Genomic DNA, 13,695 nt, shown 5'->3' with positions numbered 1-13,695 from the left:
TAAATTACATTTATCATTTTAGACAAATACACAGGCACTGCTGTTAGAAGCACACAGCTTTGCCTTCACAAGCAGTACGTTGTGAAGGGAAACATTCACCCAAATTCAGGACTGCCCCACCAGATTCAGGACAGTTGGCAGACTGTCCTCTCTCCTACCTGTCTTGGTCACGTTCACCACTTGTAGCAGCTGGTTTCTTTAGCTCAGTTCATTCTGGTCTTGATCCTGGAATCCTGGATCCATCGGCCCTTCTGGCATTTGCCAGAAGTGCCAGATGGCCAGTCCGGCCCTGCATAGTGGGGGGAGTCCAGGCACCTGGAGGAATGAAATCATTGAAGGAAAAGGTGTTTCTTTTAACATCACTTATTTCATTCAGTAAATGACATGTTATTGCCATTGGAAAATAAGTAAGAAAAACGGGGACAGAACATTGTGAATGAGGTAAAATGGGTCACATTATAAAGGTTTGGCTGACCTTGCATCGCTAACTGGGAAATAGGGATGAATTTGGCTCAGCAACTGCCCTGCATTAAAGCTGTGAGAAACCGCTGCAGCAACAGGATTGTGGAACAAATCAAAGCTTCTCATAAGCTACTTAGTACATAAAGAAAAGGCCACATTTGAAGTGATCAGCAAAGCTGAGATCTTTGGATATGGGCAGTTAAAGAGCACTTGTCACCTACAGTGATGGCCGCCATTTTGAGGGCTGAGTATGCAGTGTAGTCATATAGTCAGATCACTGAGATATTTTATGAATAAAATTGGTTCCTATGGAAGTGATATACCACAGTCTAATGAACATTGGTTCAGCGCACAAAATGGCTGCTCACAGTTTATTTGATGATAGGTCCACGGTCATTTTTTTTTTCACTGACACAATAGTTATGTCATATTAATGAAAAGGGGTTCATAATTTCTAAAAAAAAACATATTGTGACACAAAACCATTAGTTTTGTGATTGTGAGTGATTTTTAGCGCTGTTATATTTTTTGCAGGTAAATTTGTGACAATTTGTTTTTTCACTCGCCCCAAGTAAATTTACTGTCAGCCATGTTTCCCGCTCATTCTGCAGGGCCCTCCAATTCTAATTTTTCAATCCTACCTACTATAGTGAGACATCTTGTCCAGTAGAACCTATTATCCTTCACTGTAGATCACACAGTGACATCATCTGTCTCAATCCTCTTCTCCATCAGTGCAAACAATTAATGTCACTCACAGAATGAATGCGTACCACCGTGCAGCGTGTGAGCAGCCGGACCCCTGCCGAGCACTCTATCTACAAGAGGTCAGTATGTTACCCTGGACTCTGTGCTCCAGTTGCATTCTAATCGCGCATTACACACCAGGTTCTGACCTATTGTTCTGTTTTCTTGCAGTTGACTTCAGCTTACAAGTCGGCTCCGGGATTTGATAAGATTGAGATTCTGAATGTGACGTGAGTGAGGCGGCCCTCTGTGAAACGGTCCTTGGTATTAGGTGGATGGGTTATCATGTTAGAGCAAGAGGAAGCACATATGTGTCTACAGGCTTTGTCCATAGCTAATGTAATACAGGCATGTAACATACGTGAGTGTAGCAGCAGATGGTTATACGCATGATATCATTGCGCAGACATGACTCCATATTGTGACTCAACTTCGGGGTACTAGCCACTAAGTCACAGGTATAAGGAGAGGGGAACGTATAACACAGCAACAGGCAAAGTCCTGAATCAAAAGTTGCCCTGCACAGGAGGTAAGCAGTTAATACATGGATAAGCCATTTAGATGATCATTTAAAGTGTACAGTAGTGACAGTGTTAATTTCCAGATGACAGACCTAGGGAATAGCTTTAAATGCACAGTAGTGAAAAGGGTAACAGAAGGGTAGCTGATGGACATCACAAGTACACACTAGTGAGAGGGTTAACAATATGTTAATAGTGCACTAGTGACAAGGGTAACAACACTACAACATCACAGCTCAATCTACATAGTAGGAGAATAGCAGAGCGAGTGACCTACTCCTCAAGTTGGCATGCACAGGGGTGAAAGGGTTAACAGAAAGGTCATAGACCTTGACAGTAATAACAAGGTTAATGACAGGGTGATATATCTAGATCACAAGTTGTAGTGTCCAGTAGGGTGATGGCGCTCGATCACAAGTTGTAGTGTCCAGTAGGGTGATGGCACTCGATCAGAAGTTGTAGTGTCCAGTAGGGTGATGGCACTCGATCACAAGTTGAAGTGTCCAGTAGGGTGATGGCGCTCGATCAGAAGTTAAAGTGTCCAGTAGGGTGATGGCGCTCGATCACAAGTAGAAGTGTCCAGTAGGGTGATGGCGCTCGATCAGAAGTTAAAGTGTCCAGTAGGGTGATGGCGCTCGATCACAAGTTGTAGTGTCCAGTAGGGTGATGGCACTCGATCACAAGTTGTAGTGTCCAGTAGGGTGATGGCACTCGATCACAAGTTGTAGTGTCCAGTAGGGTGATGGCGCTCGATCACAAGTTGTAGTGTCCAGTAGGGTGATGGCGCTCGATCACAAGTTGTAGTGTCCAGTAGGGTGATGGTGCTCGATCACAAGTTGTAGTGTCCAGTAGGGTGATGGCGCTCGATCACAAGTTGTAGTGTCCAGTAGGGTGATGGCGCTTGATCACAAGTTGTAGTGTCCAGGAGGGTGATGGTGCTCGATCACAAGTTGTAGTGTCCAGTAGGGTGATGGCGCTTGATCACAAGTTGTAGTGTCCAGTAGGGTGATGGCGCTCGATCACAAGTTGTAGTGTCCAGTAGGGTGATGGCGCTCGATCACAAGTTGTAGTGTCCAGTAGGGTGATGGCGCTTGATCACAAGTTGTAGTGTCCAGGAGGGTGATGGTGCTCGATCACAAGTTGTAGTGTCCAGTAGGGTGATGGCGCTCGATCACAAGTTGTAGTGTCCAGTAGGGTGATGGCGCTCGATCAGAAGTTAAAGTGTCCAGTAGGGTGATGGCGCTCGATCACAAGTTGTAGTGTCCAGTAGGGTGATGGCGCTCGATCACAAGTTGTAGTGTCCAGTATGGTGATGGCGCTCGATCACAAGTTGTAGTGTCCAGTAGGGTGATGGCGCTCGATCACAAGTTGTAGTGTCCAGTAGGGTGATGGCGCTCGATCAGAAGTTGAAGTGTCCAGTAGGGTGATGGCGCTCGATCACAAGTTGTAGTGTCCAGTAGGGTGATGGCGCTCGATCACAAGTTGTAGTGTCCAGTAGGGTGATGGCGCTCGATCACAAGTTGTAGTGTCCAGTATGGTGATGGCGCTCGATCACAAGTTGTAGTGTCCAGTAGGGTGATGGCGCTCGATCACAAGTTGTAGTGTCCAGTAGGGTGATGGCGCTCGATCAGAAGTTGAAGTGTCCAGTAGGGTGATGGCGCTCGATCACAAGTTGTAGTGTCCAGTAGGGTGATGGCACTCGATCACAAGTTGTAGTGTCCAGTATGGTGATGGCGCTCGATCACAAGTTGTAGTGTCCAGTAGGGTGATGGCACTCGATCACAAGTTGTAGTGTCCAGTAGGGTGATGGCGCTCGATCACAAGTTGTAGTGTCCAGTATGGTGATGGCGCTCGATCACAAGTTGTAGTGTCCAGTAGGGTGATGGCGCTCGATCACAAGTTGTAGTGTCCAGTAGGGTGATGGCACTCGATCACAAGTTGTAGTGTCCAGTATGGTGATGGCGCTCGATCACAAGTTGTAGTGTCCAGTAGGGTGATGGCGCTCGATCACAAGTTGTAGTGTCCAGTAGGGTGATGGCGCTCGATCACAAGTTGCAGTGTCCAGTAGGGTGATGGCGCTCGATCACAAGTTGCAGTGTCCAGTAGGGTGATGGCGCTCGATCACAAGTTGTAGTGTCCAGTAGGGTGATGGCGCTCGATCACAAGTTGAAGTGTCCAGTAGGGTGATGGCGCTCGATCACAAGTTGTAGTGTCCAGTAGGGTGATGGCACTCGATCACAAGTTGTAGTGTCCAGTAGGGTGATGGCGCTCGATCACAAGTTGTAGTGTCCAGGAGGGTGATGGCGCTCGATCACAAGTTGCAGTGTCCAGTAGGGTGATGGCACTCGATCACAAGTAGAAGTGTCCAGGAGGGTGATGGCGCTCGATCACAAGTTGCAGTGTCCAGTAGGGTGATGGTGCTCGATCACAAGTTGCAGTGTCCAGTAGGGTGATGGCGCTCGATCACAAGTTGCAGTGTCCAGTAGGGTGATGGTGCTCGATCACAAGTTGCAGTGTCCAGTAGGGTGATGGCGCTCGATCACAAGTTGAAGTGTCCAGTAGGGTGATGGCGCTCGATCACAAGTTGTAGTGTCCAGTAGGGTGATGGCGCTCGATCACAAGTTGTAGTGTCCAGGAGGGTGATGGTGCTCGATCACAAGTTGTAGTGTCCAGTAGGGTGATGGCGCTCGATCACAAGTTGTAGTGTCCAGGAGGGTGATGGTGCTCGATCACAAGTTGCAGTGTCCAGTAGGGTGATGGCGCTCGATCACAAGTTGCAGTGTCCAGTAGGGTGATGGCGCTCGATCACAAGTTGAAGTGTCCAGTAGGGTGATGGCGCTCGATCACAAGTTGTAGTGTCCAGTAGGGTGATGGCGCTCGATCACAAGTAGAAGTGTCCAGGAGGGTGATGGTGCTCGATCACAAGTTGTAGTGTCCAGTAGGGTGATGGTGCTCGATCACAAGTTGTAGTGTCCAGTAGGGTGATGGTGCTCGATCACAAGTTGTAGTGTCCAGTAGGGTGATGGCGCTCGATGACAAGTTGAAGTGTCCAGGAGGGTGATGGTGCTCGATCATAAGTTGTAGTGTCCAGTAGGGTGATGGCGCTCGATGACAAGTTGAAGTGTCCAGTAGGGTGATGGCGCTCGATCACAAGTTGTAGTGTCCAATAGGGTGATGGCGCTCGATCACAAGTAGAAGTGTCCAGGAGGGTGATGGTGCTCGATCACAAGTTGAAGTGTCCAGTAGGGTGATGGTGCTCGATCACAAGTTGAAGTGTCCAGTAGGGTGATGGTGCTCGATCACAAGTTGTAGTGTCCAGTAGGGTGATGGCACTCGATCACAAGTTGTAGTGTCCAGTAGGGTGATGGCACTCGATCACAAGTTGTAGTGTCCAGTAGGGTGATGGCGCTCGATCACAAGTTGAAGTCTCCAGTAGGGTGATGGTGCTCGATCACAAGTTGTAGTGTCCAGTAGGGTGATGGCGCTCGATCACAAGTTGTAGTGTCCAGTAGGGTGATGGCACTCGATCACAAGTTGTAGTGTCCAGTAGGGTGATGGCGCTCGATCACAAGTTGTAGTGTCCAGTAGGGTGATGGTGCTCGATCACAAGTTGTAGTGTCCAGTAGGGTGATGGCGCTCGATCACAAGTTGTAGTGTCCAGTAGGGTGATGGCGCTCGATCACAAGTTGTAGTGTCCAGTAGGGTGATGGCGCTCGATCACAAGTTGAAGTGTCCAGGAGGGTGATGGTGCTCGATCACAAGTAGAAGTGTCCAGGAGGGTGATGGCACTCGATCACAAGTTGTAGTGTCCAGTAGGGTGATGGCGCTCGATCACAAGTTGAAGTGTCCAGTAGGGTGATGGCGCTCGATCACAAGTTGAAGTCTCCAGGAGGGTGATGGCGCTCGATCACAAGTAGAAGTGTCCAGTAGGGTGATGGCGCTCGATCACAAGTTGTAGTGTCCAGGAGGGTGATGGCGCTCGATCACAAGTTGAAGTCTCCAGGAGGGTGATGGCGCTCAATCACAAGTAGAAGTGTCCAGTAGGGTGATGGCGCTCGATCACAAGTTGTAGTGTCCAGGAGGGTGATGGCGCTCGATCACAAGTAGAAGTGTCCAGGAGGGTGATGGCGCTCGATCACAAGTTGAAGTCTCCAGGAGGGTGATGGCGCTCGATCACAAGTAGAAGTGTCCAGGAGGGTGATGGCGCTCGATCACAAGTTGAAGTGTCCAGTAGGGTGATGGCGCTCGATCACAAGTAGAAGTGTCCAGGAGGGTGATGGCGCTCGATCACAAGTAGAAGTGTCCAGGAGGGTGATGGCGCTCGATCACAAGTTGAAGTGTCCAGTAGGGTGATGGCGCTCGATCACAAGTAGAAGTGTCCAGGAGGGTGATGGCGCTCGATCACAAGTTGAAGTGTCCAGTAGGGTGATGGCGCTCGATCACAAGTTGAAGTCTCCAGTAGGGTGATGGCGCTCGATCACAAGTTGAAGTGCTTAGTAATGATTCTATAACCCAGGCACCACATGTTTGCAGCTCACCACAACACATTTGTTCTACACAGACACTCTATAGATACCAGGTGATATTTAGATTCCTCAGGTTCTGCAGGACGCTTGAGACACAGTTATAAAAGCTGTTTTCCAGCAATCGCTGCGTGTCTGTCGTTTCAGGTTGGCCGGGACTGTCGTAGAATACAAAGTGCTGTTCACTGTGCGAGCAGGGACTGCTATGTCTGCAGCACAGGAACTGGTCCTTACTAACCCAAACTTGCTTTTCGGTTCCTCTGCAACATCAGAGAAAACCTTCATCTCCAGCATCCACAATGCTTCCCTGGCAGGTAAGCAAACCACAGGCAAGGTCTGCCATGGTAATATAAAGAGCCCAGTCATCTAACTGGTGTGGCATTATGGATGATCTTACGTTGACCTGTTCTCTGGTTACATGTGGCGAGAAGTATTTTCTTCCTGTAATAACTAGATATTTCTCTGCAGAGAGCTGACCCCCTGACCTGTAGTTCATTCTGTGTCTGGCAGCTCTCTCTGCTTCCTCTATAAATGCCTGCATGCTGCTAGTATGTAGTCATTGATATCCATCACATTTTATGTTCCTTAAGTAAGTGTGCAATAATCCCACTTCATTAAATAACCACCAAAGAGCGGAAGTCTTTGCTGGCTAAAAGGGGTCGCAATTTATTGATGTCATTCTCAACCCTTGTGTTACCAAAGCTATAAAACCATAGACATGTAACACCCCCCCACTGTCCTGTCTCTCTTTCATGGAAGATCACGCTGACCCTTGTGCGGACTGGTTCTCTTGTCCCCTGGAATTCCAATGTGTGCCTCAGCGTGAACTTAGCGCCCTCTGTCTGTCACCTTGTCATAGCACCTTCTGCCACAACAACGGTATCTGTATCCATCGCAAAGGGCAGCAGCCAGAGTGCCAGTGAGTATGTTTTGTATTTCAATATGACTTTGTATCAGTAGAAATATAGAATGTTGATAGCCAATAAAGAAGAAGCACAATATAAATTGTTTTCATTAATTAAATTTTAAGTAATGTTTTAGAATAGTGTCCTTTTAAAACAGAGATAGCCAACCGGTGGCTCAGGAGCTGCTGTGGAACTACAAGTTCCAGCAACACGTCATGCTGATACTTGTAGTTCCCTTGAAGTAGGAGAGCCGCTTTGCACAATTATTTACAGTTATAAGAACAGGGATTTTTTTCCTGTCAATCATCTTGTTCATGGCCTGATTTTTATATATCTACCGACCCCTTTAGGTGCCCAATTGGCAGAGACTTCTGGTACATGGGACAAACCTGCGACTACCGGATGAGTCATCACCGCCTTGCCGCCATCGCCTGTGCGGTTGTGTTTTGCATTATCATTTGCGCTGCAGCTGCTGTTTTCTTCCTGGTTCGCAGGTTTCAGACGCAGATCCTCCAACAGAAAGTGGCTCAGACACAGAGCAGGTAAAATAAGTAGGATTTGCAGTGTTACTATGGCTGATTATGGAGTTGACGGGGTTACTGTACTGTATTAAAGTGAATAGTCACCTCAGACTAGATTTTCATTGGTGCGCTGTGCTTTCCATCAAGTAAAAAAAACATTTGTCAACAAGGCAATTTTTTTTTTTAATTTAGCGCAGTTTAGCACTAAGTTTGCACCGTAGAGTAAATCCCCTTTCCTTGCTCGCCCCCTACTGGCTGCCATAGTGATTGACACTTGTTCATGTTGTGAGAGACGAAGCAGTAATGGAGGCTGGACTGGGTATCTGTCGCTATGGTAACCAGTGATGAGAGGTGATATAGGATATAGTCTCTCTGAGAGGTGTACACTAAATAATCATTGAGAAGGATTTCCTCAATGTCATGAGGTTGTCGTCAGACCTAGCCAGGGTACACTGCGTACAGTAGTCGTAAAATTAAAATGGTGTTTGTTTGATTTCCTATGGTGGCAAGTACTGCTGTTATTCTGACCATAGGCTATATTAACTAATCTGCGGGTTTGAAAAAGTGGAGGTGTTGCCTATAGCAACCAATCAGATTCTAACTGTCATTTTGTAGAATGCACTAAATAAATGATAACTAGAATCTGATTGGTTGCTATAGGCAACATCTCCAAACTCAGCAGTTTAGTAAATCCAGCCCCATGTGTTTTACTCTGAAAGCTGAAAAATACACTAATATTTGAAAAAGTTCAGTTCTAAACTAGTAACATTTACCTCTTTCCTTTACATTTACAGTCTCAGTAGTAGCATAGCGCAGCAGCTAACATGGCAATCTGTAGGCGGGATTCAGTTCAGGGTGAAGCCCGTAGAAGCCTCGCGGGATTTACGCATGCGCTCACTTCCAGGGATTACGGTAGGTAAAACATCGCTGATTATTGTTCTCACCTCGATGCGAGTATAAATCAGCTATGTTTTACTAACCTAACATCATGCAGAGTCTGATCACACCAGGCTCCCAAGAGACTTCAGTAAGAGCAGAGTATTATTCCCTGGCGCAAAATTGTGAGGATGTAAAACTGTATTCATATATTTATTCAAATAGAAAGAGGATAAAACACATAATATGCATAAGTGGTCATGACCAATAGTAATACAGTATAAATGATCTGGCAATGGTTTCGTATTCAAAAGGAAGACCTCAAATACCGCTATTAGTTCAGCAAAGTCAATTGTTCCACAATAAGTGCTGGATAGAAGTCCCACATTAATGTACAGGCATTACAGGTCCCAAATGGGAAAGGCTTAAGAAATCCAGCCCAAAGTCCACTAATAAGTCAATAATGATAATCATCATCATCATCCACCATTTATTTATATAGCGCCACTAATTCCGCAGCGCTGTACAGAGAACTCACTCACATCAGTCCCTGCCCCATTGGCGCTTACAGTCTAAATTTCCTAACACACACACAGACACACACACACACAGACTAGGGTTAATTTGTTAGCAACCAATTAACCTACTAGTATGTTTTTGGAGTGTGGGAGGAAACCGGAGCACCCAGAGGAAACCTACGGAAACACAGGGAGAACATACAAACTCCTCACAGATAAGGCCATGGTCGGGAATTGAACTCATGACCCCAGTGCTGTGAGGCAGAAGTGCTAACCACTGAGCCACCGTGCTGCCCAATGAAGAGATTACCTTAAGTAGGGTCATGCAAAGTACCCACTCTCTTGCTGTGTGATCTTCAGAATGCAACCAAATGTTCTCCTCTGTGTTGCTATAACCGGATAGGGAGTCAGGTAGCCCTGTGAGGTAACAGTTCCTGGAAAAGACAACTCCCGTAACTCCTTAAGTAAACCGAGTTGCTTCGGTCATCACGGATGTGGGTCTCCGTCCCAGCTCTGTCGGTGTGTAAAGTGTAGCCTTCCGAAATGGTGGACAACAGCGGTCCTCCCTTAGGGGATAAGCCCGTTTACACCTCCTCCCAACGGGGGCGACTTGGATCAGGGGTGCTCCAGTGGAAGTGAATTTTCGCGTCCCAGATCGGTTTCCACATGAGTGAAAGGTACTTGCTGGCTTCCAGCTTGTTCAGACGTCAGGCAGGTAATTCAAAGCAATAAAAATTACACGGTAATAAGAACAAGGAGTAGGTATCAATATGTAGCAATAGTGTAACCCTACGCGTTTTGTCCAGGACGGGCTTCCTCAGGGATAGGTATATTACAAAACATGGAGAGTGTGACCCACCGCATTTAGCAAATTATTCCCACAGCAGGCAGCAGTATACATATGACATAGAAGGGAAGTGTGGTTAATTCCCCACCATTCTTGGTTTTCCGAAGTGACTTCAGGAAAATCAAGACTTCAGCCATAAATTCCCCCTTCTCTTTGTTCAGGTAAACTCAAACACAAAATGAAAATAGGACAGCGACAAACGGCTCAATAGCATTTTTAGGGCTCCCATCATTTAAAATGAAACCCTGGTACACCCCTGTGACCTAAAGTTTTTCCAGGCCATTCAGTCTGCACCATACGTCCTGTTAGGTCCCAAATAAGGTTAAACAAAGTGATAAGGACCTGTTAACATGTACCCTATCAAATATATCCTGGAAAAAAAGTGTTTTACAGAGCGCCAGTTCAAAACCTTCGCCCCATCTTGCCGGCGCGTTGTCCTGTTGGCTGCAGGAAAAGTTGAAAATGAAAGGAGTCACAACGACACATTTGGACCCCAGATTTGTCGTCCCATAAAAATTTCTGGGAATTACTGGACAGATGTTGGCACTATCCAATGGTGGCCTGACATATTCAATCATTCAGAAGAATACAGTTTAAAGACCTCCTAAATTTCAGGCGTATAGAATCCCACCTGACCACGTCCTCCTAAGGCAACCTGCCGTATAATAGGACTTAGAGTTGCCAAATTTGAGTTTATTGGACTCACCTTACCAGCAAAACCAATTTGATGTGTTTGTTCTTCCATGATAAATATTACTCTAGATCTTTGGGTGCTGATAGTTGTGTCTGTCATCAGTTACAGGAGGTTCAGTCGCTTCGATGATGTCCCCACACAGTTCTGGTGTCCCTCTCAAACATGGCTGACAGCCTCGGCCTCGCTCAATTCCCTGGATAACCCGGCGTTCAGCAGCTCTGAAGAGGTGTTTCCACTGCAAGCCCTGGGGAGCTGCGTGTGTGGCTGCCAGGACGGAGCACGGACCAGCGCCCCAATCATCCCACCACAACCACCTGCAGGGGCCCCCAGGTAACAGACAGCATGTACAGTCATTGGATGGATGATAGACTGAGCTTAGGCATCTTGTGACTCGCTTTCACTAGCAGAGCCTAGGAGTAGTCCAATAACTACACAGGATGCGCAACACAGTCCTGTTCTGGGATATTATGTTTAATACTATCAGATGTGTATAATTTATTTACATTTTCTAATGTTTTTTTCTTCCCCAAGATAGTTTTTTAAATATGTTTTATATACAGTATATCGAAGTATGTGAGGTGTATTTTATAGCATAGTGTCACTATTGTGTAGGTGGCAGTGCAGTGTGCAATGTTGTATCATGTGTATTATTATTATGTGGGGTGTAGAGTGTAACATAGTGTGAATGTTGTGTAAGGTGGTAGTGCAGTGTACAATCATCATCACCATTTATATAGCGCCGCTAATTCCGCAGCGCTGTACAGAGAACTCACGCACATCAGTCCCTGCCCCATTAGAGCTTACAGTCTAAATTCCCTAATATACACAGACAGACAGAGAGAGAGAGACTAGGGTCAATTTTGATAGCAGCCAATTAACCTACCATTATGTTTTTGGAGTATGGGAGGAAACTGGAGCACCTGGAGGAAACCCACGCAAACACGGGGAGAACATACAAATTCCACACAGATAAGGCCATGGTCAGGAATTGAACTCATGACCAGTGCTGTGAGGCAGAAATGCTAACCACTAAGCCACTGTGCTGCCCATGATACAATGTTGTATTGTGTGGGTATCATTATTATGTGGGGTTTAGAGTGTAGCAGTGTCAGTGTTGTGTGAGGTGGTAGAGCAGTGTACAATGTTGCACAGTATTGTGTGCTGTGACACTGTAGTGTATTTTAGTGTGAGTTTGTGGCTTTGTATAATATGTGATCATTCACATCAGTCCCTGCCCCAATTGGGGTCATTTTTTCTGGGGATAATTAACCTACCACTATGTCTTTGGAGAACATACAAACTTCACACAGATAATGCCCTGTCTGGAATCTAACCTAGAAACAACAGTGCTAACCACTGTGCCACTTGTGATTTTCTTGGGTTATAAGGGGGTTTCCACCATGAGCTGACTTTCAGTTGGTCATTTCTGTTGGTTTCAGTTGTTGATTTTTACAGTCAACAACTGGCGATATGTAATTTTCACTGAATACATTGATTTATCTTTTGTGTGACATTCTGTGCTTTTCAGCCTTCTATTCATATACTCAGGCAGAATTGTTCATTTGTGTTGCCAACTGATGTGACAATGAGCTGCTGTCTGGATACAATTATATTCAATGCCAAAACTGTTGTTTATGATGGCAATATAATTAAACAACTCTGGATGATAATACAAATACCTTCTTGAAAAGTTCACAAGGAAAGCAAACGTGTAAAGCAATGCAAACCACATGGTTGTACAGTGTGGGTGTCAGTACTGTATGGGTGGGAGTGTAGTGTGGGTTGCTGTACAAGGTGGAAGTGTAGTGTGGATGCTGTACACGGTGGGAGTGTAGTGTGGGTGCTGTACACGGTGGAAGTGTAGTGTGGGTGCTGTATAAGGTGGAAGTGTAGTGTGGGTGCTGTACAAGGTAGAAGTGTAGTGTGGGTGCTGTACAAGGTAGAAGTGTAGTTTGGGTGCTGTACACAGTGGAAGTGTAATGTGGGTGCTGTACACGGTGGAAGTGTAGTGTGGGTGCTGTACACGGTGGAAGTGCAGTGTGGGTGCTGTACAAGGTGAAAGTGTAGTGTGGGTGCTGTACAGGGTGGAAGTGTAGTGTGGGTGCTGTACAAGGTGGAAGTGTAGTGTGGGTGCTGTACACGGTGGAAGTGTAGTGTGGGTGCTGTACACGGTGGAAGTGTAGTGTGGGTGCTGTACACGGTGGAAGTGTAGTGTGGGTGCTGTACAAGGTGAAAGTGTAGTGTGGGTGCTGTACAGGGTGGAAGTGTAGTGTGGGTGCTGTACAAAGTGGTAGTGTAGTGTGGGTGCTGTACACGGTGGAAGTGTAGTGTGGGTGCTGTACAAGGTGGAAGTGTAGTGTGGGTGCTGTATAAGGTGGAAGTGGAGTGTGGGTGATGTACAAGGTGGAAGTGTAGTGTGGGTGCTGTACACGGTGGAAGTGTAGTGTGGGTGCTGTACAAGGTGGAAGTGTAGTGTGGGTGCTGTATAAGGTGGAAGTGGAGTGTGGGTGATGTACAAGGTGGAAGTGTAGTGTGGGTGCTGTACACGGTGGAAGTGTAGTGTGGGTGCTGTACACGGTGGAAGTGTAGTGTGGGTGCTGTACAAAGTGGTAGTGTAGTGTGGGTGCTGTACAAGGTGGAAGTGTAGTGTGGGTGCTGTACAAGATGGTAGTGTAGTGTGGGTGCTGTATAAGGTGGAAGTGTAGTGTGGGTGCTGTACAAGGTGGTAGTGTAGTGTGGGTGCTGTATAAGGTGGAAGTGTAGTGTGGGTGCTGTACAAGGTGGAAGTGTAGTGTGGGTGCTGTACAAGGTGGAAGTGTAGTGTGGGTGCTGTACAAAGTGGTAGTGTAGTGTGGGTGCTGTACACGGTGGAAGTGTAGTGTGGGTGCTGTACAAGGTGGAAGTGTAGTGTGGGTGCTGTACAAGGTGGAAGTGTAGTGTGGGTGCTGTACAAAGTGGTAGTGTAGTGTGGGTGCTGTACAAGGTGGAAGTGTAGTGTGGGTGCTGTACAAGATGGTAGTGTAGTGTGGGTGCTGTACACGGTGGAAGTGTAGTGTGGGTGCTGTATAAGGTGGAAGTGTA

The 13,695-nt window shown here is 46.6% G+C and overlaps 1 protein-coding gene across 5 annotated transcripts in view; it reads left to right on the top strand.

The window, feature by feature from the left end:
* Positions 1 to 13,695, top strand: part of LOC142097492 (interphotoreceptor matrix proteoglycan 2-like) — a 46,778-nt gene that overhangs the window by 24,726 nt on the left and 8,357 nt on the right. Inside the window, exons 3-8 of one of the 5 annotated variants that reach the window (XM_075179367.1) lie at positions 1,198 to 1,289; positions 1,381 to 1,439; positions 6,401 to 6,567; positions 7,013 to 7,172; positions 7,509 to 7,700; positions 10,717 to 10,944. In XM_075179367.1, coding sequence (XP_075035468.1) covers positions 1,198 to 1,289; positions 1,381 to 1,439; positions 6,401 to 6,567; positions 7,013 to 7,172; positions 7,509 to 7,700; positions 10,717 to 10,944 — 898 coding nt within the window. Of the gene's footprint in view, positions 1 to 1,154; positions 1,290 to 1,380; positions 1,440 to 6,400; positions 6,568 to 7,012; positions 7,173 to 7,508; positions 7,701 to 10,716; positions 10,945 to 13,695 lie in introns of those variants that run through there. The other 4 variants (XM_075179369.1, XM_075179371.1, XR_012678191.1 and 1 more) reach the window with 4 other exon arrangements.

Source organism: Mixophyes fleayi, chromosome 7, assembly GCF_038048845.1.
Source record: "Mixophyes fleayi isolate aMixFle1 chromosome 7, aMixFle1.hap1, whole genome shotgun sequence".
Classification (NCBI taxonomy): Eukaryota; Metazoa; Chordata; class Amphibia; order Anura; family Limnodynastidae; genus Mixophyes; species Mixophyes fleayi.
Note: the sequence above shows the minus strand (reverse complement) of the source record. Positions and strands in the feature narration are given on the sequence as shown.